Source organism: Myotis yumanensis, unplaced genomic scaffold (genome assembly GCF_028538775.1).
Source record: "Myotis yumanensis isolate MYYU_CA2020_CCGP unplaced genomic scaffold, mMyoYum1.0.hap1 SCAF_3, whole genome shotgun sequence".
Classification (NCBI taxonomy): domain Eukaryota; kingdom Metazoa; phylum Chordata; class Mammalia; order Chiroptera; family Vespertilionidae; genus Myotis; species Myotis yumanensis.
The window spans coordinates 3086924-3113219 of NW_027223754.1; the positions used below are offsets into that span (position 1 = coordinate 3086924).

At 47.7% G+C, this 26296-nt stretch overlaps 1 protein-coding gene across 1 annotated transcript in view; it reads right to left on the minus strand.

Moving 5' to 3' along the window:
- Positions 1–24987, minus strand: part of VEGFC (vascular endothelial growth factor C) — an 80794-nt gene extending 55807 nt beyond the window's left edge. Inside the window, exon 1 of the mRNA XM_070408127.1 lies at positions 24762–24987. Within this exon, the coding sequence (XP_070264228.1) occupies positions 24762–24902 (141 nt within the window). The 5' untranslated portion in view covers positions 24903–24987. The remainder of the gene's footprint in view (positions 1–24761) is intronic.
- Positions 24988–26296: the final 1309 nt, after the last annotated feature.

Here is a 26296-nt window from a genome sequence, read left to right on the forward strand (position 1 = left end):
TGTAAACTCTTTAATGACTATGCACATGAGTATTCTGGGGAGCAGACATATAGTTTTTATTAAAAAAAACTTATGTCACAATTTATTAAGCGTATAGAAATTTGTAATGTTGAGTGTTGCATCAAGGAGAACAATAAATTCGTGTGGGGGGTGTGTGTAGTCTGTCTTTGTCAGCCAGCTTCCCTATGCTCATAATCAACAGCCCAAGTAACAGTAGAGAAGTAAACACCTACTAAGCACTTCCTTTAATTTTATCTTATGGGACACAAAGGCAATAGAAAGGAAGTACTTGCAGGCCCAACACAGGTAGGTGGAGGGATCACAGGGGAGAGAGAAAGGCATAGATCACACAGTGAGCTGGCAGAGAGCACTAGAATTCACTCCGAGTTGGAGGAAGGCACCAGCCTGGGAAGGAAATCTGGCCAGAGACAGAGCAAGGTAAGAAAGTGGTAGGGAGCAGCCCCTCTGTCTCTGACCTGCTTGCTAGTTTTATTCAGAATAAATTTATTCACTATGACCAAGCAACTGTCCATTCTTCTGTGCCAGCCAAGCTCGGGAGGAAGTGAAAGTCTTCTGTTTCACCCTGTCGCCATGACTACATGCCCTTGGCTGTGCAGCCTGTACCACTGCAGCAGATGTCAGGTGCAGACCCAGGACATAAGACCATCCAGTCACCAGGTCGTAAGGACAACCCTAAAATCTCCTGGAAAGCCTGCCTTAGATACTTCTGTTTCTAACAGCTTGCTGGAAGAGATTCTTCCTGAAAAGGTGCATTTATCTATCTATCTATCTACGCTCTTGTGTGTGTATGCATGTATGCATGTATCTACGCACTTGCATATGTATGTATGTATGTATGTATGTATCTATCCATCTATATATGCACTTGTGTGCATATGTATGTATGTATCTATCTATGCACTTGTGTGTCTATGTGTGTATGTATGTATCTATGCACTTGTGTGTATGTGTGTGTGTGTGTGTATGTATGTATCTATCTATCTATCTGTGGGTATGTGTCTCCATGTGCAGTGAACATCTCATCAAGTGAAGAACCTAGGATGCCCAAAATGAAGTGAACGATGGAAACCAGAGCCTAAGCAAGCACTCAGTCCTACTCACCTTGGGAGCAAGAGCTCTGACATTGACCTGTCACAGGAGAGCGAGCTCAGAACTCCCCTAGAGTGGGGCGTCTAATAGAAAACCCATGCATTAAGCCAGAACCCCCAAATCAGAATTGTCTTCTCAATCCACACACAAACTGGGGGGCGGGGGGAGTCTCCTGTCCACAGGAAACAGCAAGGAAATTGGACGTCTCCACATTGGTTCTAGGGGAAGAAGGGAAGAAATCGCCTGCTTGTGACATCGTCACACGGAAGCTCTCAACCCGGTCTGTGTTCTGAGATAGTCTGCCTTGTGGCTCAAGCAGGCTTAAGCCAGAAATACCTTTGAAAATGGTATGTGTAGAGCCCGCAGGTGCCTAACACAGCAATACACATGGGCTCTAGAGAAATTCACCTTCAACCCACACAAATACAGTTCCAAGAAAAAAAAAAGCCCAAAGTGAAGGTCAGAAAACATTCCCTTTCCACTCATAGGAGAATACGTAGGTGGGTAGTATATGGACAATGCAATCTTACTGCATTGAAAAGTGAGGGGAAATGAAGGAGCTACAGCCCCAAAGTATCAACATGGATGAATCACAGGGACTGGATGTTAAGTGAACAAAGCAAATTGCAAAGGAATGCATAAACATCATTCCAATTATATGAAGTTCCAAAGCCAGCAAAACTCAACAAAATACTTATAAGGAGCACACATATTCAGCACTCGAAGGAACATGTTCTATTTTTAACTTGAGTGGGGGTACACTGGTAGTCTTGTTATTGTCATAACATGAATATACACACCATAAAAAGTCTTTCAAATGTAGTCAATATTTAAAAGAAACATCTTCAAATGAGTTGGTAAATATTAATCCATTGGGACTAAACTAATTATGTTATTTCTAATTTCAGAAATGTATTATTTAGTCTTGTAGACGTCCTAAGGTTTCACATTATTTTATCACATTTGTTAAATTATACGATGCCTGCTATACTAAATTATTTATGCATATTTTTTCCAATTAATCCTCACAAACATCTTATGAAAAAGGCCTGGTTTTCCAACTATAGATGATAAAACTGCATAGCCCATGTACATAGACAATAATTTAGTGAAGGCCTAGGAGGGGCAGGGGTAGGTTGGAGGGAGGTGAAGTGAGGGGCTGGGGCATATCTGTAATAGAGTCAACAATAAAAAAAAAAAGGAGATTTCAGTGGATAAGTATCTCAAACACAGTAAGTGAAATTTAAGCCACAGGCCTACCCCAAAACCGTGCCCCCTTAGTCACTAAGCCAGGCGAACCCCGCCACAATGATCAAGATGGCTTATTTAGGGAATCCCACTTCTAACCACGATGGAGCAGCTGGTGACGAAACAATGCTTTCGCTGAGAACTGGAAAATATGAGGTAAAATGAAAACAACAAACACCTATTTGATGATATAACTGTAAGAGACAGCCAAGGCTTTAGTGGCCAAGATCTTGGATAGAAAAATAATCTCAGAAAGGTGACATTTGAGAGCTATATTTTTTCCTTAGGCCATATGCCAGTCCTTGCGTGGGTGAGAGGCTAGGATTCAGGCAAAGAACAACAAAGGGTTTTTTTGTGTTTTTTTTTAAGTAAGACTTCCAGCAATCTATGGGGCTGCAGACACAGAGCTTTGCAGCTTGGGGCTGCAGGTCAATTAGGGTTTCAGGGGCTCTGGTCCTGAACAGAACGTAAGGCAAGAGATGCAAGACAGACATTTACGTTTTCCACTTGAAGCGTTGGCTAAATGTTCAAACTGTCCAGGGAAAGAAGCAAAATAGTCACACATGCTCACATACACATACACACACACACACACACACACACACACACACACACACACCAAAAGAAAAAAATCTGAAAAGTATAAAGATGTTATCAGCAGCCTCAGAGTTCTGAAAGAATCAAAAATTGGGGTACAGAACCTGCTGAGGAAGAAGAATGGCATAACTCCATAAACTTGTGCCCCTCTTGTGTCTCTTGTGGCCACACCTGACTGACTATCACATCATCAGATGAATCTCTGGAATGACAGCTCCCTAGGAACGTGGGTGAACCAGAGCAGACTGTCCACACAAAGATGCCGGACAAGCCTCTGGTCCTGCATGCTCAGGCTGAACTGGGTGACCTGTCCCCATCTTAGCTGACTCTGGGAGGGTACCATAAGCCCTCTCTGGGAGGACACAGCATCGCTCGGGCAGTGATCAAGTCTCATATACAATGTCAAGCACTCAGTCAGATAGCTTCTGCCATGCCGATCAGACCAAGGGAAAACAAAAATGAAAACAAGAAACTCAGAAAATAAAAAAAAACAAAAGGTGAGTCAGATTCTGAAACAGGTATTGGGAAATACTGTGACTGGTATGTTTAAGAAAACGGAAAGCAGATGAAGAATGTTACCAGAGGAATGGAATTTATTTTAAAAAAGAAAAGACAAGAGAAATTTGAGAACTGCAAAATGTCATGACTGAAGATAGATCTCCATAGATTGGATGAATAGCATTAGACAGGGCAAAAGAGAGGATTAGTGAACTGGAAGATAGGTCAGTAGTACGTGTCCACAGGAAACAGCATAACAGATGGAGACGATGCAGAAAAGTGACCCAAAAAGACAGTGAAGAGGTCAAATATCCATTCAATTGGAAGACAGAGACAACAGGACACAAGAAATGTCTCAAGAGATAGTCTAGAAATTTTCAAATTAATGAAATTATCAAGCAAATAGTTCAAGAATTGCTATGAACTCCAAGCAGATTAAACACAAAGGAAGCTGCACTTAAAAGTGTAATCGAACCACCCAAATCCAAAGACATAAGATGTTAAAAGCCAACAATAAAAGTCATTTATTGTTCAACGGAGTAATAATATTGACAGTGAAAACAATGAAAATCAGAAGAGGATAGAAACAAATCTTGAAATTATGGAAAGACAATAAATGCCAATCTAGAACACTGTTACCCAGAAAACAGACAATGAAATGCAAAAATAACTACCCTTTGCGACTGCTTAAAAAATGACAAATACGCAGGTACCCATAAGAAAGATGCACAAGGCCTCTACAGAAAAAGAAAAACTTAAGTTTTTATTTAATTGAGAGAAATTATAAAAACTCATGGGCAGTGGAGAACAAGAAAGAGCAACCAGTAAGATCAAATGCTGCTAATTTAAGGTACAGAAAATATTGCATATATTTTTTGTCTGTGTATTAGAATACTTTGACCTATTAAAGTTAAAACAAAAACAAACAAAAACCACACCCTTCTGGCCAGGGAGAGACTGGCCAGTTTTTGGAGATAGGGCTGAGTCACTGGGAGCAAGCCTTTGATGAGCAAACTGCCTATGGGAGCCACACTCCTCTACCGGGCCCCTACACCTCAGGGCACAGTGCTCCTCTGCCTCAGTCACCCCGAGGCCAGGTACCAGGCAACGGGAGGCCACCATCTAGCTGAGAGCCCAGGGAAATGATGCAAACTCCCATCCTGAACTTCATCCTGCCCCACCTGTCTCTCCCTGGGAAACCTCAATAAAGACTCCTTCTAGCCTCCACTTCCCTCTTGTTCCTGCTCTTTCTACCTTCTCACCAATCCTTCCCCTGTGACCCTGTGCGACCCCTCCCTGGGAGAATAAGAGGCTTTCTTTTGTTTTCCTTTTTTTTTTTTTTTTTTGAGACTTTGTTTTCTTGTGTCTCTTCTTGTGGCCACACCTGACTGACCATCACCATCACATAGAACACAGAACAAGGAGTTCTGAGAACTGTCCCCTGGCTTTCGAAACCCCGAGGTCACCACTGTCTTGAAGAGCCACGTGCTAGTCAGTTTTAACCCCCGTGGATGTAGCTGGCAGATATCACATTGATAAATGGATTTAGATTGACTCTATTCCATCGGTGGGTTTTTGATCACAGACCTGAATTGAGGACTTTGAAGGCAAATGCATGAGCCACAGTGAGGGACGCAATGGTTCTGACAGGCCCCCAAGAGGGAACGGATGCTTTATTAGGAGCTAACGTGAGGCAGCACTTTAAATGCATGCTCTTCCGCCCTGGCTGGTTTGGCTCACTGGATAGAGCGTCGGCCTGGGGACTGGAGGGTCCCGGGTTCGATTCCGGCCAAGGGCATGTACCTGGGTTGAGGGCACATCCCCAGTGGGGGGTGTGCAGGAGGCAGCTGATCGATGCTTCTCTCTCATCGATGTTTCTAACTCTCTATCCCTCTCCCTTCCTCTCTGTAAAAAATCAATAAAATATATTTTAAAAAAATAAATGCATGCTCTTCCGATGCCCTAAGACAGACACTATTTTCCCTAATTACAGTAAACTCACTCAGAAACATTGAGATCACGCAGCTCCCAAAGTGCAGGGCTACATTCAGGTCCAGTTCTGACCCCAAGGGCTATTCCAGCTCCCCTGTGCTCTCTAACAATAAAGTAAAACTGAAGGACTCAGGACGGCTCACATTCATTATCTGGGGATCCATCCTGGGCCCCTGTGCTCCCTGAAAGACCTTTTTCTGTAACCCATGCTAATGAGACAGCAACAGAACATATTCCTGCAAAGCTTAAGAAGGAACATCTATTTAGTAGGAGGAAGTTATCAGACAACTTAACACATATCTGATTGTGATGTTTGATCTTGAAAACAGTCATTCTGGAAAAAAACAGCATTCAAGTAGGCTAACCACACTAACTTCCAACTGTGGCTGGCTCTTACTCCCCGTTCCCATTAAACTGAAAATGTTTTTAAAAAGTTACACTAACCAAGAGTAGGTTCACTGCCCTCCCCAGCTACCCAAAGACATCCATCAATATTATTGCTTAAAATGAATGGTCTTGTTAAAAAAAATTATATTAGCCAAAATCTTTCCCAAACACACTTAGCAAGTACAATTGGCTGCCCTTTCCAAGCCTCCCTTCAGACTCCGCAGGTCAAGGCCGCTGCAAAAGGGAAAATCCTGTTACCCACATGGCTATTATGGAAACAGTTGAAGCTATTACTCTCTGGAATGATTTTCTAAGCATCGTTAGCGGGTTTATTTGGCTACATGTGAACTCTCTCTTCAAACCTGACGTGTTATTTCCAGTGACCTGAGCCGGGCCTTTCCCTGAGAAAGCCAAATGGAATAAAGTCTCAGTGCAGACTTTCCAAACCGGATAAAAATAGAATCTCGGGCATTTTCACCTTGGAAATGATCTATTTCCATCAGAGCGTCCCCTGGACCACTGCCCCCAAAAAGTAACTGGGCTCCCGCGTTAGCCACAGGCCTTCCCCGGGTGGGTTTAAAGCGAAGAGGAGACAGAGTTCACGAGAGGCTGGCACCCACTGAGGCCTGTTATGTAATCTTGGTTTTCTGTTGTTGTTGTTTTTGGAGTCTTACCTCCTCTTTTTTTATTTTTAATCTTTATTGTTAAAGTATGACACAGGTCCTCCTCTTCCCCCATTAACCTCTTCCAGCCCACTCCCGTCCTCCCCCCACCCCACCCCACCCCACCCAGGCCCTCGCCACCCCATTGTCTGTGTCCATGGGTTATGCATCTATGCATACAAGTTTATTGGTTGATCTCTTCCCACCCAGCCTCCCCTGCCTTCCCTCCTAATGAACCAAATAAACTGATAATACAAAATAGACCCAGAGTCCCAGAAGCATGAAGAGACTGTAATCTTGGTTTTGACACCTGGGCCACCTCCTTCCTCCCCCCTAACCATGCAGAGTGGCTGATTCTGATTTGGTTTCCAAGGTACCCATGGGGCTGTCCATTTCTTCTCCCCCTCTGCCCTAACACAATAATGCTCTCATCTTTCCTTAAAGTAAAAGTGCAAATAACCAATGAACATGCAAAATTCACTTCTTTCAAGAAAATTTACCTAAAAAAATAACCGATACTTAAAATCCAATGCATTCTATGTGGACTCTGAAACATCAGCATATGTGACAAGTGCCTGAGAGGCGCATTCAGAAGAATAATCCAAATGATTAAGGACAAATAACTCAGTTGCAAGGGAAAAATGTTACACAGTATAAGCTGATCAAATCTGGTTAGTATATAAGATAATATGGAAGGTAAACAAGGTCGAGCTCAAAGTTCAAATGCTCTTGTCATAGCTGCTTCCCTCCCTCTTTGAAATGTCTTTTCAGGTCAAATTTCCATGAAGTCTGAGATATGGACAAATTACTGAAAAAATATGCTTAACATATAGGGTGCTCCCTCCTCCCCAAATGTACACACACTTTAACAGTTGATAGCTCAATTTTGAAAACGAAATGTATTTTAATAAACACTGCCTTTATAATTACTAACAGTGTGTGTACACATTTTTGGGACACTATATATGATTACACATTTGAATAATAAAATCAATAGGATGAACTATTAAGGATGCCAAGGGAATAACAGAAATGTTTCCATTGGCATCAGAAATGCACTAAGTACATTTTTTGAGTGGCTCACGTTCCCCATTCTCCTGTCTCCGAGAGAATGTTCTAATATAAGACACAGGAGGAGGCCAGGCAGGGCACTGCAGAACCCAGGTGAGGACAGGGGCTCCCTGCTGGTAGTGATGCCTGGGCCAGGACAGAACCTGTAGTGCGAGTTTGATTGGTAGTGTGAAGACAGTTTAACCACTCATCTCCCTCTTGTGCTTAGGTTTTGTCTTTGTCCCATGGTGTGTGGTCTGTTAATCAACACAGTGAAGTTAGGACCACTGGATTCTCTGTCATCAGACCCAACAACACTGTTTCCTCACACGTGTTTCATCTAGACACAGGTGAGGAAAAGGAAAGGACACCTCCGGGAACACCAAATTGGTCTCACAGAAAAGTACAGCCCATTGGACAGGAGAGGAGCATGGTGGCTGAAGAAAGCCCTGTTACCCTTCACATGCTAAGCAATGGAGACGAAGCCATTAGAAAAAAATAAAATCTGAAAATGTTCTTTGTCCAACTTTACAAAAAAAAAAAATAGAGTAAAAGGAAAGTTAACACCCATATATTAGAGACAAATTTATAAAAAACCTGAATGTTCTATTTACTTATTTGATATTATTTCATTTGTCTTAAACCAGAATCAACATTACTCAAATACTTTTCAAAAGCACTAGCTTACCCAAGGTTTTCTGTTCTTCGTGACTGCACTTAACTTTGACACAATAAAATTAGCAGGCTTGAAAGTCTCCTGTTCTGTAAGTGCTCTGTGTGAGAACTATATCTCCAAAGTAGTCAGGTGCACAGCTTGATAATATGACATCTCTCTACTCTATGGTGGGCTCACCACCCAAAGCCTCGTCGCCTTCACCCACCTTGTGCTTCTGACTGGATGGAGCAACTGTGCTTAGCTGCACCACGTAGTCCACCTGTGCTGAGCCTGCCCGACATTGATTTTTGTGGCAAACAAAACATGATCTCTGCATATATAAGATGGCTATAGCACGTAAAAACACATGATGAAACTGAAACGTTAAATATTAGAGAATCAAGAAATGGAAAAATATGGCCAATTCTAGAAATAAAAATGATCTCCCTATAGAAACTCACTAAGTAAAATTACACTTGAAGGTTCAGATGATGTCTTTCTTTTTTTAATATATTTTATTGATTTTTTACAAAATGGAAGGGAGAGGGATAGAGAGTTAGAAACATCAATGAGAGAGAAACATCGATCAGCTGCCTCCTGCACACCTCCTACTGGGGATGTGCCCGCAACCAAGGTACATGCCCTTGACAGGAATCGAACCTGGAACCCCTCAGTCTGCAGGCCGACGCTCTATCCACTGAGCCAAACCAGTTAGGGCCAGATGATGTCTTAAAGGAATATATTAGAACACATGCTTTTTAAGTCTTGCAGCCTGCACATGACATGTGCTAATCTGTACTCTCTAGACCAGTGATGGCAAACCTTTTGAGCTCGGCGTGTCAGCATTTTGAAAAACCCTAACTTAACTCTGGTGCCGTGTCACATATAGAAATTTTTTGATATTTGCAACCACAGTAAAACGAAGATTTATATTTTTGATATTTATTTTATATATTTAAATGCCATTTAACAAAGAAAAATCAACCAAAAAAATCAGTTCACGTGTCACCTCTGACACGCGTGTCATAGGTTCGCCATCACTGCTCTAGACTGCAGGGAAGAATATTCTAGAAATCAATTGCTCCAGCCTCAGACTAGAACCAAATTTCATATTTACTATTTGACAGTGACTCTCCCCTCCCCCAATGTTAAGCACCAGTATGGAGGAGGGATTGTGTACATGCACATTTTGTGGTGGACAGAGCATTAAGAATGACTCCTCTGTGTGCTGGAAAATCACATTTTTGGAATCACAGATAAACATTCCACTGGGTTTTACAATTGCAGTGAAAACAATTCGAGGGGCATCTGCAGAAACTTGTTGACAGACGAGGAGATTCGCGTAGATGCCATGTATCCTATCTGGTCCAGCTGTTTCACATCTGAGCTAGCTTCTTTCCCAATTTCCCATGTTGATACTACGGTGGCAGTTCAGGCTCTGCAAGCCTAGAGTCCAACACAGCGTGTGCACAGTCCGGGTGTTTACTCTCTAATCTGTCTGACGATAAGAACACATCTTCTCGTTTGCACACTTTTTCCTGTCCTTCCTGAGACTTCTCCTCGAACTTTCTCTCTAAATTCTAGGAGAATTCTCTTTCTCTCTGTTCTAGTTACCATTTTCAAAATAATTAGAGCTGGTCAGGGGTGGCGCCCAACATATTAACATTTTTAACAGCTAAAAGGGACAAAATCTATAGTCTTCCTAATAAACAGAACTTTCATTTATTTGAAATGTGGCTACTACTTAACATCTTTACAGAAGATAAACGGAGAATTTTAAAAGGTTTCATCAGCTGGCAAAGAATGTTGGATATAAAGATTGCATCCAACTTGGATATTAAATTATTTTAACTCGAGGGGCAACAGACTAAGTACAAATTTAGAAAGGCGTCTCATATCCACTGGCTGCCATTAACAACTATAAAAATCTTAGTCCACATGAGTCTAAAAGTGTTCTTTTGATAAGCATAAAGTACTTTGTTTAATTAGAAGGGATTTTCTGATTTCCAGGGAAGAAAATAAGATAAGAAAGGCAGTACCGATGAGAACAGCAAAGTTTCCCCATAAATCCCTACTATGTTTTGCCTTGTATTTCATTGGCCAGAGCTATCCTATGGAAGCACTAGCTGCAAAGACAGCTGGGAAATCAGCTTTGTCTCTGACTGCACACAACTTCAAACTCTGCTTGGTCTCAACTACATTTAAACTTTCCTTTGAACCCTTTGAATCACACCAAGGTGAATAGCAACCGGCAGAACCCAGGCATGATCACAAGCACAAGACACACACGTGACGGGTCTGTGCGGAGGGAGGAAGCAGGACGACCGTGCCGGGGCGGGCTACTTCCCAGGTGCCACCAAGGCCAAGAGCTGCAGCACCAAGGATAGGGGAACCTGGAGCGCAGAGCAGCATCTCTCATCCTGACCCCAGCGGATCAAACCGGAACCCCGAGGCTGTCTTTTATTACATAAAACATGATGCTATGACCCAATGATTAGAGCAAACATAGAAAACTGCTAACATGCACAAGGCCTGAGTTTTGCTTTATTTTGTTTGGTTTTGTCTCTTTGTACATATCAAATGAACTTGGATTTGTCAAGCTATAAAAGCTTCATGAAGTATTACTTTTGATAGTTATTAGATTATCTTTAACTAGAGGCCTGATGCACGAAATTCGTGCAAGGATAGGCCTTCCTTCCTCCGGCTGCCAGCACCGGCTTTCCTCTGGCACCTGGGACCCGGGCTTTCCTTGCAGCCCTGGCATTGTCTGGAAGGTTATCTGGAAGGATGTCCGGTCTAATCAGAATATTACCCTTTTATTATTATAGACTAGAGACCCGATGCACGAAATTCATGCAACAGTAGGCCTTCGCAGCCTCGGGCGGCTGCCTGGATCCCTCCCTTGCAGCCATGGCGGCTGCAACCCCGGCTTAGTCCGTTAGGACGTCTGGTCTAATTAGCATATTATGCTTTTATTATTATAGATTAGTGTTTTAAATTACAGACAACCCAGTTAGTGATCTTTTTTTTTTTTAATATATTTTATTGATTTTTTACAGAGAGGAAGGGAGAGAGATAGAGAATTAGAAACATCCATGAGAGAGAAACATCGACCAGCTGCCTCCTGCACATCTCCTACTGGGGATGTGCCTGCAACCCAGGTACATGCCCTTGACCGGAATCGAACCTGGGACCTTTCAGTCCGCAGGCCGACGCTCTATCCACTGAGCCAAACCGGTTCCGGCCCCAGTTAGTGATCTTAATCTCATTCAAAATGTCACACTTCGATATGTATTGTTTGGCCTTAACAGTAATGGAGTGGTTGTAAATTCATTGACTTTTAACAGCTACTGGCTGAGCTTTGTAATAGCTGTCTCACTGGCCTAGAGAACTAGTTGCATGTCGCTTAAGTCTAAGTCCTTGTCTATATCCACATCCCATAAAAATTAATCGCTAATATATATATAAAACTTTAAAGTATGTACTGGTAAGGCAGTTGTTATCTTGGAATTTTATACAATTGTTTTCCTAAGATTTTATTCAATAGTTTAAACACTAACAGACAGAAGGCAATAACTCCTTGGTAAAGAAGTTAATGTTATAAAGACAGACACAAATATAAAAGTACAGGACCTAGGACTTCCTTGGTCTAGTTGTGGCCAACTTCATTTTCTCTGGGAGACATATTTTTGCTGGTAAACTCTGATAACTAACCAAGCTACAAGTTACAAAGAATTTCCTATTGATATTTGCTCACATTTATAATTGGAAGCAAGAAAGACAATGCCAAAAGTAAAAAAAAAAAAAAGCATATCTATAACAAAAAGCAAATAAATACAGAACCTTCTAGAAAAGAATGCTACTGGAAGGAAAACTGTTCCTTACGATGCCTTTAAAGTAAATAAAAAATAAATATAAAATAAACATTAAAAGAATTAAATAAATAGTATTGTTTCTCCAACAGTTAATTGAAGGCAAAGGGAGCACGTTTTCTTCTATGTGGGTGTGTGGCTGTCCTGTGATGTGAGCTGGTCCTGTCTTGCGTGCAGTCCAACTTTTTTTTAAATAATGTTTTTATTGATTTCAGAGAGGAAGGGAGAAGAGAGACAGAAATATCAATGATGAGAGAGAATCATTTATGGCTCCCTCCTGCATGCCCTTTACTGGGCATCTAGCCTGCAACCTGGGCATGTGCCCTTGAACAGGGATCAAACCATGCCCTCCTGGTTCATAGGTCGATGCTCAACCACTGAGCCACGCCGGCCGGGCAATATGTCCACCTGTAACTCCTAGCCTAGGCGGTACGGTGTGCTGCATGACAGAGATGTGACTACATCATGCTCTTTCGCGGTGACTCAGGGTGCACTTTCTGCACACTGGTCCCCACCCGAGCAGGCCTCCTTGCTGCCAATTCTAGAAATAAAAATGATGAGAAAATCCCTTCTAATTAAACAAAGTACTTTATGCTTATCAAAAGAACACATGGACTAAAAATTTTATAGTTGTTAATGGCAGCCAGTGAATATGAGAATACGTGTGGGAGGAAAAAAATGTGTCATCTGCACTAGAACGTATGACATCATCATATGCCCAATCTGTACAGCACAGAGCGCCTTCAAATGACCCAACGGTAAGTGTGGTGCTGTGACCCATGGGTAATGCGGGCCTCGGTAGATGGCACTCTAATTTGGCACGGACAGACAACAAAGTTAAAAGAAAGACCCAGGATTCAAAGAGAACAAACAAGGAAGGAATCACTGCCATCCCCAAAATGGAAATCTGGCTCTGAGACAAAATCCTTAGTTTGTTTTTTTAGGGAAGTCATAAATATCACCACCCATAAGCAAACATGAAGCTAAATAAGTGTTCATTTTTCAAAACACAAACTTGGGACAGTGCCTCGGCCGTCCCAGATCTGTCTCCTGCTTCAACAGTGTTTGGACGGAACAGAACCAGGGATACCCCTTCCTCCAGCCTCTGACCACCCTCCACTCACCGCCTTCGGAGCCACCTCCCAGATCAGCCAACACACCTTTTATTCCTCCCTTAACTCCTATCGCCAAACAACCAGGAGCTCCCTAATGCGCCAGAATTACCAGTATTCCACCGAGGTGGAGGCTGCGGTTAACCTGCATCTGAGGGCCTCCCACACTCACCTCTCTCTGGGCTTCTGTTTCCATGGCGACCATGGTACCTGGAGGGCGGGGGCCGCTTCTTTGGAGAGCTGTTGGAGGAGAGGCTCCAGGGAGTCTCTTAAATGAGATGCAAAACCAGCTGGGTGGCCGAATTCTCTTCCAGGACTCGCAGGAGCCTCCCCAAGACAAGTGGGTGAAGCGCAGGCCGCCCGGCCTTGGAGAGGAGCCTGAGCCAGGTCCTTTTGCAGCTGCAGCCCTGGGTTCTACCCTCAGCTCTGTGACTTCCTGCAGAACCACTTCCGGGGTGAGGAGGGGAAACTCATCAAGAAATGGGCCACACCTGACTCACCCCCGCGGGCGGCCGGCACCAGGCTGGGCTGGGCGAGCTCCTCTTGGAAAGGCTCACCCTCGAGCAGGACTGGGAGCCTCTGGAGCCCGAGGCCTTTGAGGGGCCCCTGTGCACCCCCTGGTATCTGGCTTCTGCCCGAGCCTCTCCCCGAAACTACTAGCCATTCTTTAACCACTCTGGAGCCCTCTCCCATGCATGGGGCCAAATGGAAACAATAAAGCTTTTTGCCTCGCCGAAACCGGTTTGGCTCAGTGGATAGAGCGTCGGCCTGCGGACTGAAAGGTCCCAGGTTCGATTCCGGTCAAGGGCATGTACCTGGGTTGCGGGCACATCCCCAGTAGGAGATGTGCAGGAGGCAGCTGATCAATGTTTCTAACTCTCTATCTCTCTCCCTTCCTCTCTGTAAAAAATCAATAAAATATATTTAAAAAAAAAAAAAAAAGCTTTTTGCCTCAAAAAGAAGCAAACAAACAAAAAACATAAAATTGGAAGAGGACTTTGAAAAGATAAACTAAATACACACAACAGACACAAACAAGAAGAAAGAATGAAAAGTACACCGTGGCGGCCAGGCTGCTGTAGTAACGTAAACTGTCATAGCTTCAAGCAGCCTCACGTCTGGTCTGTGGGTGGCTCCTCCCAGGTACGCTGAGCGCTGAGTGCCAGGACACGGCAGTTCCCTTAGGGGTCGTGGGGCTCCACGCACAGGTTCATGGGCGCTGTGCTCACACCAGGTGAAAGCAAGTCAAGACCATTCCCTTTTTTACCAATGTCAACCCAACAAGTTCCACAAAAATTAAAAAATAAACAAAACTAAAAAAAAGAAAGACCACCCTAACCAGTTTGGCTCAGTGGATAGAGCGTCGGCCTGCGGACTGAAAGGTCCCAGGTTCGATTCCGGTCAAGGGCATGTACCTTGGTTGCGGGCACATCCCCAGTAGGAGGTGTGCAGGGGGCAGCTGATCGATGTTTCTCTCTCATTGATGTTTCTATCTCTCTCCCTTCTTCTCTGTAAAAAAATCAATAAAATATATTTTTTTAAAAAAAGAAAGACCATTTTCTTAAAGATTTCAGTCTGATTAGGTTTACCGGACCAGCCCACTCTTTGGTGTGTGTGTGGGTGAGGGTGCGCGTGTGATGTCACCGAGGGGAAGAAAAGACCTTCTTTAAGCATCAACAAAGAAAAGAGAAGTACAGTTTTCCTGAGAAAAGGTTAGAGGCCGTGACCAGCACAAGGCAATTATTTTTGCCATTTCAGAAGCTTGGAGCACCAGTCGGCTGAGGCAGAGCTTAGCAGTCGGTGCCCAGGAGGGAGGAGGAGTGGCTGTCCCAGGGCCCCTCACAGGGCAACGTCTGCCTTTTGGGTGGGAGAGGGAGGGGGGAGGGGATTTTTCATTCTTTCTAAGTATTTTATCAAGTTGGAAGAAAAGTAGTATTCATTTCATGAACATTTCCTCTATGCACAAAATACTATTAAATAAGCTATGTTATTTTAATCCTGTTTCTGATCCCCCCCATAAAAAGCACAACACAACTATTTAGAAAAAGAAATTAGTATGAGAATGAGAAATCACTGTGAAGAAAATCGCTTTATATTAAAATTCAAACAGGGAACCATAACAAGCACTTAAATATAAAGCTTCATTTTATATAATTATATACGGTTTTAATACTGAAATAAAAATATAAAAATCATTTTAAGAGAAGATCATACCAGTATTTGCATGTAGATTCGTATGGCTAATGTGGATGGATATGTATAAATTTGTATAGAGAGTGTATTATCTATATTATCCAATTATTTATTCACTTACACAGTAGCAGAGTATCTATTTAGTGTTCGATCATTTGTTCCAGATTCAGTCAGGAAAAAAATTCTCTGTTTAGAAATATGGTATCTGATCAAAAGTTCCTAAAATACTCCAACAAACATCTATATTGGATTCCTAAGGAAGTGAATACTTAAAAGATGATTCTGAATAAAAGATATGTTGTTTGCTCTTATAGAGCAGGGAATTGTGTCCACCACTTATTCTGAATTTCCTCCTTGAGTCTGCTCAGGCACCTCCAATGCAACCCGCCTCCAACGCATCACCATCCCATACTCAGCACCAAGAAATTCAGTGTCACTGGCAAATAGAACCATCAAACAAAATCAACCATAGTGAGCACACTAGAGCACTCAAGTGACCAGACTTACCCTAGGGGTAAGGTGTTTCTCAAGGATAGCACAGAACATTCTGGAAAAGCACCCCAACAGAGCAGTGCAATTCCATTGTTATCAACAAGTTTACACAAGTTTAACTCTTGCACAAGACATTTTACCATTATGTTTTCTTTTTTATCCTCAACCAAAGGATATGTTCATTGATTTTGGAGAAAGGGAGGGGGAAAGAGAGAAACATCAATATAAAAGAGGAACATGGATGAGTTACCTCCCTTATGCCACCCGACTGGGGATCAAACCCGCAAGCTTTTAGTGTGAGTGTGAATGCTCCAACCAACTGAGCCACCTGGCCAGGCCTACATTTACATTTTCTTATATTTTACTAGAGGCCTGGTGTACGAAATTCGTGCATGGGTAGGGTCCCTAGGCCTGGCCAGCGATTAGGGCCAATCTGTGGGGCGACTGGTGGGGCAATGGGTGGGGGGGGGGGGCGTCCCCGCTGGCACCTGCCTTGGTTGGCCTGGGGCCTGCGGGCTGGGGGCAGCTGCTGCATTGAGCGTCTGACCCCTGGTGGTCAGTGCACGTCATAGTGACCAGTCATTTCATCATTCGGCTGTTCGGTTGATTTGCATATCATGCTTTTATTATATAGAATTCAGTGAGAGCATGTTTTCATCGCTTAGCTATTCTGGGGTGATTTCACTGTAAATTTAGAATGCATATTGTAAGCCACATCTCTTTTAACGACTCTAAGGTATCTGTTTCCTCCCCACCTGTCCAAGCAGACAGGACTGAAGCTGACTGTGTTGAGAAGCTGGCCTTTTACACTCTGAAGTGTTGTTAGCTACACCAAGCTGCTCATCAGGGCATTTCCTCTTTCAGTAGGTCCGTCTTCTCCTAGATGTCTTTTGAGTGTGAGTATGTGTGAGTGTGAATGTGTCTGTGTGTGTTTGTGTGAGTGTGAATGTGTTTGTGTGTGTGTGTGAATGTGTTTGTGTGAGCGTGTGACTGAGAATGTGTGTGTGTATGTGTCAGTGTGAATGTGTTTGTGTGACTGTGTGTTTGTATGAGTGTGTATGACTGTGTGTGAACGTGTGAGGGTGTGAGTATGACCACTGTTTACACTGCTTCGCGTGGAATGCAAGCTAGACATTTATGAATACGCTTTATAAATGTTTCCAGGTAGGAGGGTGCTGGGTGTGTGCATGAGTCAGAGGGACTATCACTGTCACCCTCAGGACCAGGAGCCCAGGGAGGCTCGGGACACAGACGGAGGGCAGGGTCTCTGCGGCCACTCCTGGGCACCTGCACCGGGGTGCTTTAGATGGCTTCTGACCTGCTTGTGTAGACACGTCTGCACCGGGAAGCAGAAGCAGCCCTTCTATCGCTTCCAGCCTCTCGTCGGAGAATCTCAGAGGCTCCTGGCGCTTTCAGCCCGAGCTCTGACGTGGGTCTCGGGGTCTCCCACTATGTCCTCCGTTTCCCTGGAAGCTCTGTCCCCAGCCCCCCAGCACCCTGACCGCACCCATCACCACTTCTGGGCTTCGCTCTCACTCCTGCTTCTGAGAGGCCCTGCCTGCCTCCCTGGTGTCCGTGACCTCACATTTCCCCGCACTTGCCCGCACCTTGCCCTGACCTTTCCCACACCTGGCCCGCACCTGACCCGCACTTGCCCGCACCTTGCCCACACGGCCCAGGCAGCCTGGCCAACAGCTCTGGGAGCTCAGGAGACTCTTACAAAATCTCTGACATGTTGGGGCGTATAGTTAACTTATCGCTGGTACTTGAATGAGCATGTTTCTCATGAAGGATGAGATGCTTGCTATGGACAGGACTCCTCCCTGGACAGCCTCTGCATCACCCACCACCTCGGCATTGCCATCCTGGTGCTGAAGCCACCGCTGGTGAGAACGAATTAAAACACTCGAGTGGAAGCGGACTGCAACGGGAGAGTTTGGATTTGAAAGAACAGAAACCAGGCGCTGACAGGTGGGGGGAGTTGGCAGCGTCCACACGGTCCCCTGCTGGGCCCCTAGGCTTCCCTCCCAGGCGGTCAGGGGACTGAGGCCTGAGAGCCGGCTTTGCGAGGAGGCCCTGCAGGCCTCTCCTTGGGACCACGGGCACTCAGGTCCCAGCGCCTCCAGGGCACCCAGGCCACACTCATCTCACCATTCACCCGCCCCAGCAGGGCAGCAGGGCAGCAGGGGCGAGGGCAGCATCTCACACATACATACCTGGTATTTAACCAAGTTCAGAAACACTCGGATGTGAAGGATAAACAAAGACTGTAAACAGCTCTAAGTCAGATCAGATCAGATCAGATCAGGGTGACGGCCCCAAATCATTCAGGAAAAAGAGCTTCAGGATTTCAGGACCCAGAGGAGTCCCGCTTCCCTCTCACAGGGGGGCTGGGGCACTGTCAGCAGGGGCTGTGAGAGCCCCTGCAGAGCGGGTCAAGGCTCCATCCGATGGGCTCGGAGGTGGATGCCAAGGAAGCAAACCGAGGAACCACCTCTTCTCTCCAACAGGGAAACTACAGACCCCAACAGAGTAACCCAGCTGAGGACGGAGCCACCGGCTGCTCCCTGTGAGAAATATGAGAAGAAGCCATCGCTCTGACACATGACACACACGGTGGACAAGTTCAGAATCACCTTGCAAATCAAAAGCGCCGGCATCTCCCCCGGGTTCAGGTGCTCCGCTACTGACACCCTGATTCACGAGGGATGCAAACCCGTCACAAACCTGGTTCTGCAACACCCTGGAGGCGTCTGTGGCATGTGCGGAGCGTGTCTCCACCAGGGCGAGAGGTGAAACCACAGCCGCATGCAGGCGGGGGAGGTGTGAGGCCTGCGCCAAGCAACGCGTGTTCCTTCCAAGCCCCGTTGTCTGTGAAAGGTCCCCGGGCACAGGTCCCACCAGCTTGCACTGCGGCTGGATGAGTGCACCCGGGGGAACGCTGACTTGCCGCCGGGAGTTGTGGTGGGGCCTCCTTACGCGGCCACCAGTACAGAGGCCGGGGAGAAGCCGGTTCCGGCCTTCCCTTAGGAAGGGGCTCCATGTGCAAACCCGGCGGGGTGGGGAGGGGGTCCCAGTTCATTGCAGACCGTCCTGTGGGACCTGGGATAGAAATCAATGTGCCACAGGGGCCGCACTGCAGGCAGAAGCCTCGGCCTCCACAGCTACCGCTTGTGGGAGGCAGGAGGATGGGTCACGGGGCGTCCGAAAACCCTGAAGGCCCAAACTCATGACCACACTTTTCTAAAATGGATGCTGCCAAGGTTTTTTAAAAGGGGGGTGGGGGGGGGGGAAGAGCAGCATTCTTGTTCCTGGCTAAGTCCTCGGAGTCTAGGTTCATTGTCTTTAATGACACGAGGCCGCATCCACCCCCGGAGGCGCAGTGACAAAGGAAACGTCAACTTGTGACATGCATGGCACACATGCTCAGGGTGCCGCAGGTGTGACCTCCTTATTATGGAAGCACCTGCTCAATACACAAAGGTGTGCCTGGCATCTAGAGGCGATCTGAGCCTGCGGAGTCCCCTCCGGCTGCTGGGAGCACAGGGACCGCTCACTGCACTCACACCAGCTCCCGTGTCCCCCAGCACCAGGTGAGAACTGGAAACCGCACGCCACATGGACCCAGGCTGCCCACAAGGAGGTCCAGACACCCCTTTTCCAGAGCCCAGACTGGAAACCCAGAGTGAACTCTCCCAACCCACCCCCCTTCCCAGCCCAACGCAGAAGGACAAGAGGAGACGCCCACGGGGGAGCCGCCCAGACGGCAACAAGCGGCTTCCTAGACTGCAGTGTTGATGATCACCATCTCGTGGATAAACGGCCGCCAGGCCGGTGTTCAAAGTTCGTAAGAAAGAACATAAAGAAGCAGAAACCAGAACGAAAGAGGCATAGAGCTGGCGATGCCCAAAGCTACCCACCCCAGCATCTTTCGGAGTTGGGGTCAGAGAGCTCTTAGAAGACAGGAGGTGGACAAGGCACTCATCAAACCCGCTCAGGAAAACAGTAACCGCAGCCTCCACAGACTTGCCAGGGAGGCATCAGATACGCGGGGGCGGGGACAAGAATGCAGCCCTTTGGTGGCACAGAAAGGGCTGTGAGGGGCCAGACTCCGAGGCCCTCACACGGATTGATGCAGAATGAGCTGAAGAGGTTTCCACTTCCACAGCCAGGGCACCTTTCCCTGACAGTGACCCACTTTCTGAAGATTCATGGCCGGTCGCTGCCCAAAAGTATGGGAATTTGAAGTACATCAGAGTAAGGCCCCAGGTACATACCACCGAGCTCAGAGGTGGCTGCGAGTAACTAGCTAAATGCTAGTATCACAGCCTATTTTACTGGAATAACACTTACCTGCTTATTTCTAATGCCTTGTAACGGGGTATGCATTCTGTTCATTTTCCTTTAGGGATTGTAATATGCTTGTCAAACACTTAAATACTTTTGCTCTATTATGCAGCTTAAGTCCGGCTGATCCTAGACAGTTCTTTCCCTGTAGTGAGATGGATTGGTAGAGCTTAATTTGCTCCTCAAAAGATTGCTTAGTTTAGTAAAATCTTGTGATTTATGGAACAATGCCTTCGTCTTCCACCAGGCATCCATGAAAACCAGTCTCATCGCTCTCCGAAGTGCCCTCATCCTACAAGTAGGCTCAACATGTCCTATTGTAACACTGATGTCAAGGTCGTTTTCTCCCACTCCCACTCCCATATCTTTCATGTTAGTCAGTCACCAGATCTATGGATTCTTCCTCTAACAGTTTTTCTTCTGTTATCACTGCACCTGCTGTACTATTCATGGCTCCCCTTCTACACTGTTGCTGTTGCTTCTTAACAAGACCAATGTCCGCCTCCCCCCGCCCCCACCCCAGCCAACGTCCTGAATGATCAACCCCATACACGAGTTCAATAGCCTTTTTCCTAGCTGTCTTTCAGGCGCTCAGATCATGCACAAACAACCCCCCCATGACCACAGCATGATGGTCACATTCCTGAAACTGGCCACATACAATGTGACTCCATCCATCTCTACAAACTTGTTCTTACTTAAGAGCCTTCACTCTTACCCTACAGAACCCCTCAGTCCTATCTGCCTTCTTGCCCCTTCTCTCCCGTTTAAGACACAAAAGGGACCCCTGTGCTTGACGGAGTCGTCTGCTGGGAGCTCTCATTCAAGTGACAACTCAAGTTCTGCCTCATGTCCAGGCACCCAGACCATTGAGGCCTCACAGATGCGTCTCTCGAACAACTTCCGCATCCAGAGGAAGCTCTGGTACCGTTCCCCTGGCAGCTCACAGAGGGGTTGTGCTTAAGCCTTTCTCTGTTTCTACCTGAGTTGTGAGCTCCTGGAAGAGAGAATAAACGGCTTCTGTGCCTGAAGTTCCCCCATGCCTAATACCTTCCCTCAAAAACTCAACAATCATATAATGAAGAGGATAAAAACCAATGAAATTAATCATTACATACCATAGATTGGTGACTCCAAAACTCATTGTGCATGAGAGTTACTTAGCATGCTAGTTAAAACAGTATATCCCTAGACCCGAGACCAGAGATTTGATGAATGTCAGGTAAGAATAAAAGCAATTCAAGACCTCCAAGGAATTCTGCTGCAGTCAGCACACAGATGGTATTTTGAAAAAACATCACTACAGATGGATTTGAAGCAGTAAATAAAAAATAAAACAAGCCTAAAGGTATGCAAAATTATAAGTGGCGGAGGAAGAAAATCTGGCATGCTGCGAACTACTTGTCGTTACTATGAAGTTTTCTGTGATAATCACCATAAACTATATGTGCTTTTATTATAGTAACTAAAAATAGCTATTCTCATTAAAGCAATTGATGTTGTTAATATTAAGCTAATCTACTTCTTTTGCATTTAGATTATAAATGTAAAGATATTTGAAGTTGTGCAAAATAGAAAATAAGACGCTATATTTGTGTATTCAACATTTCATCTTCCACATTATTCACTCAGTTGACACAGGTTGTCAGTTTTATGTTGAGTTTGATCTTTTTTAAAAAAAAAAAAAAATACGTTTTTACTGATTTCAGAGAGGAAGGAAGAGGGAGAGAGAGAAACTTCAATGATGAGAGAGAATCATTGATCCCCTGACTCCTGCACGCCCTCTACTGGGGACTGAGCACTCAACCAGGGCATGTGCCCCGAGGGGAATTGAACTGAGATCCCCTGGTTCACAGGTCAATGCTCAATGACTGGACCACACCAGCCAGGCTGAGCTTAATTTTTAACCTAGGTATTTGCAATGTAAAATATGCTCTCCTCGCATGTATTACTCTAAAACATATAAGGATGTAGGTGTTTATGCTCCTAGTCCAACCCAATTCATGGAATAAAAGTCCCGCAAAGTATAAGTTCCATAAGTATATTTCATATGATGTAGTTCTTCCTTTTTGTCGTTTCTGTAAACCAACTTTTCTCTTAAAATCAAAGTCCTCAAATCCAACCAGCCGGAGTGCACTCTTCCTAATCGCAGGTTGGGACATGATTGTAGGTAACCGTCTAGTGGTTGTCTCGGATTTGCAGTGTTCTTCGGTGGGATGGTCCAGTTAAATATCTCCTCTTTCCCCCCATCGTGCCCAATTAACTTTAATTGCATGATAGGCAGCATGTCGCTTGCCTCACTTTGCTGATGCGGACTTGGTTTCAGAGCAACAATTCAGGATTTTTGAATACGTCATCCAACCAGATAACTAGAAAGAGGGACCCAATAGATCCAAATAGAAGGGGAAGAACAGGGTGTCTGTTTCCATTTGTGATTTTACCTCCAGTTTTTTGCATGGCTGGGGGTAGGGTGGGGAGGAGAGGATGGGCTGGCTAACTTTGGTTCATAGTTTGTGAGCTGTTTTGCATTTTTTGAATATAAAAAAAAAGCATTTGAAGTGTCAATTACCAACAATTTGCCTTTTTTGGAGATGGAGATTATATCTACTTAGCATCTTCTTTTTACCTTCTCAAATCTCCTCTTGGGGCTCATGTAGTTCACAGAAAAGTAACAGTCAGCTCCTCACTAGGGCTTATGTCTAAAGGAGGCAATTGTCTGGGCCACAAGGGAGAGACTGAGAGTCTGGATCTTGCCTCTTGGGGATTCCATGGCAGGGACACATGACACACGCCCCACCAAGCCTCTCCTCACCCCCTGGGGACACTTCAGTGCAGGGATAACCAATGGGCTGCCTTGTGGTCTATGGAACTCAGAGACTTAACCTGATGCTTCATCGTGTGGCAAAGAGTCCGTGAGGGATACACAAAACCATCCCACGTTCACCGTATGGAACATGAAGGATGGCGAGCTATGAAGAGTGAACACAGAAGCCATGAAGATTTTCGAAGGGGAAATGTGATTACTTCACCAATGAAGACAATTTTGAAATTAAAAATGAATTACCTTGTATCGTCCAACAGCACGCCTGCCTACATATCACACACACACGCACACACGGGGCTGTCCAGCAGTGACAACTCCCACGGGCGCTCAGCTTATCAGGAAAGACCTCTCTTTTGACCTCCTACCTCCCACTCCCCTCCTGTGAACCTGCGAACCGAAGGGAGTTGCCACAGGCAATACTTCCCACGGTTTGACTTTGCAGAAACAGGAAGTGAAACAGCAGAAGTGCCAGTGGGCCCCCTGCTACATTGGGGTGGCATTTAAGGACAAGGAGCCACTCTCGCAACAACAGTGATACCTGTGTAACTATGTGCGTTAAAAAATATCCTACAGTTCACAGAATGCACTCTGTTCTGCAGCTGAACACATATTTTTTATTCCAAAGGTTTTTTCCTTGACCCCTTATATTCTGTATTTGAACACCCCCCCCCCAAAAAAATGTAAAGACACAAGTAACCTCGTATTTAAAAAATTAGTCTACTCAACCTTAAAACGTATTCCAAAATGTAACTGGGAGGGTAAGTTAATTTCCACCCGTTCAGTGTCTGTGAGTCAATCAATCAGTTCCAAGCGCACAGCTTCCCCTCTGGCCCTCGGAGCAGTGAAGCGATGCGGTCCGGCCCCTGCAGGGACCACATGTCGGAGGAGGCTTCCCGGCGCATCTCCAGGGCGGCCTCCAGGAGGTCCAGACCGCGGGGAGCAGGCGGCCCACCTCCCTCAGACCCGAACTTTGTCGGTAAATATTCACCCCGAGGGAAGCACGCACACGACTCCTTCTTGCGAATCCGAACGTCTCACAGGGCGCTTGGCAAGATTTTAGGCGAAGAGTGAAGACGTCGCTTATTTGAGAAACAACAGCCACGCACCATCCACCTTACTTCCCGGCGCTCCCAGCAGGTTTCAGAAACCCGTTCCTGAGGATGGACAGTCGCGCCGGGCTGGGTCTGCAGGACCCCCCGTGGCATCTCCAGTTCGACCACCTTCACGAACTCACTCACGTCCCGAGCCCCCCAGCCCCGTGGCCAAGTCCCCCCGCGTTTCCCGAGAGCGGCGCCCCGCGCTGCAGGCTCCCTGTGCCGGGCTGAGCGGGGAGCCGCCGCGCGGGGCCGCGTCCACCCCAGGGCTGCCCGGCTCCCGCCGCCGGTGGGGGTCCGCCCTGCGCCCCGCGAGGCCGGCTCCCCGGGCGGCGCGCCCCGCGCAGGTTCCCGACGGCGCGGACGGAGCCCAAGCGGCTCCGCGACCCCTGTCACCGGCCGCGCGGGCCCTTCCCGCCCGCGACCCGCGTTTCTCTCGGCACCAACTTTCGGTGGAAACAGCAGGAAACTTTCCTCCCGGGCGCGGGCGGTCCGCTCCCGAACTTCGGGCGCAACCAACCCCCGGGGACCCCGGGACGCCCTCGCCGCTCGGCGCCGGGTCGGGGTCCTCCGCGACCCGACCCCCCGGCCCCCCGCGGGCCCCCCGCCGCCCGGCCCCGGCACCCACCTGGGCCTCGCCCGCGTCCGGCTCCACGTCCGAGAAGCCGAGTCCCGACTCGAAGGCGGCGGCGGCGGGCGCGTGGCGCGGAGGGAGCAGCGCGGCGGCGAGCAGGGCGCCCGCCAGGCACAGGGCGCGCAGCCGGCGCATGGTGGACCGGCCGGGGCGCGGCTGCCCGCCGCTCGCCCCGCGCCCGCCCGAGAGCCCCGCGCTGACCCCCGAGGGCGAGCCGCAGGCGGCGATCCCCACGGCGCGCGGCGCGGTCGCAGCCGGTGCCGGCGAGAGGCGCGGGGCCAGGTCCCCGCCTCACAGGAAACCGGACATCCGAGCCCCCCGCGCGCGCTCGGGCCGCCGAGGGGAGGCCGGCGAGGCGGACGGCTCCTCGGCCCGCGTGGCGGCTGGCGCTGGGGGGAGAGAGGGGGCCGGCCGAGAGCCCCCGCGACGGTCGGCCCCTCCAACTCCCGGGGGCCCGCGTCCCCTCCTCCCCGCCCTTCCCAGGAGCGGAGCGCGCCGGGCGGGCGGCGGGCGGCGGGCGCGGGGCGGCGGGGCCGGGAGGCGGCGGCGGCGCGGCGGGCGCGGGCAGGGCATGGCTGATGCGCCCTCTGCCTGCGCTTATGTGAGAGAAAGGCCGAGGGAGGGAGCGTGCCGGGCCGGCCGCCCTCCCCTGCGCTCGCCCTCGGAGCGCGCCCACTCCTGCCCCCGGCGCCCGCGCCTCCGCCGGGAGCCCCACCTCCCACCCCGGGTCCCCTCCATCCCTCCCTCCCCTCGGGGGCTGCGGGCCCAGGAGCCGGCTTAGTCCCGGCTCTCAGGCTGCAGGCCCAGCCTGGAGGCGACGCGACCACGCTGGGCAGAGTGGCAGCGGGAGAAAGTACTTATTGGGGCGCGGGGAGCCCCTTTGTCCTGGGCAGCCCGGGCGCCTGTCCGACTCCAGCAGGCCTGGCCCGCTGCGCCCAGTGCAAGGTCTGGAAATAGCCCCAGAGCGCTGACTTGTCCCCCAGAAAGTCATCGCCATGGCGGGGACCCAGGTCCCCCTTTCCAGCCCAGGTCCCCCTTTCCCTGGGAACTTGGTGTTTCTGGTGAAGCCAGAGCTACAGAGAACTCTGCGTGCAGCGGGGCCACTGGGGTGCGTGTCTAGGATCCTTTGGGAATCCCAGCTTCTCGCCAGAGGCGCCATGGGCAGTAAAGAGGCCCAGCTACTCTGCAAGAAGTTAGGGTAAAGCGAGAAGGGGCTGATAGAGAGACATGTGGCCAACAGATTGTAGGAAGTGACAACTGCAATGGAGCGACTGAGTTTCCCCAAAGGAGCACCACCCAGGGTCTGCGTGGAGCTGGCTGCCCTGGAGGTCCTCCTCCAGGGGGCGGAGGGGACAGGTCCCAGACAGGGAAGCTGAGGATTCAGCAATTTACCAGATGAGAAGGTTCCCTCTAGCTCCCCAGCTACTTCTAGAAAAGCCCATTTTCTACATCTAAGATCCGAGTTGCAGAGGACACTTCTTAATCCGAATCAACTCCACAAGTTCTGAAAGAGCCCGCTGCCACCAGTC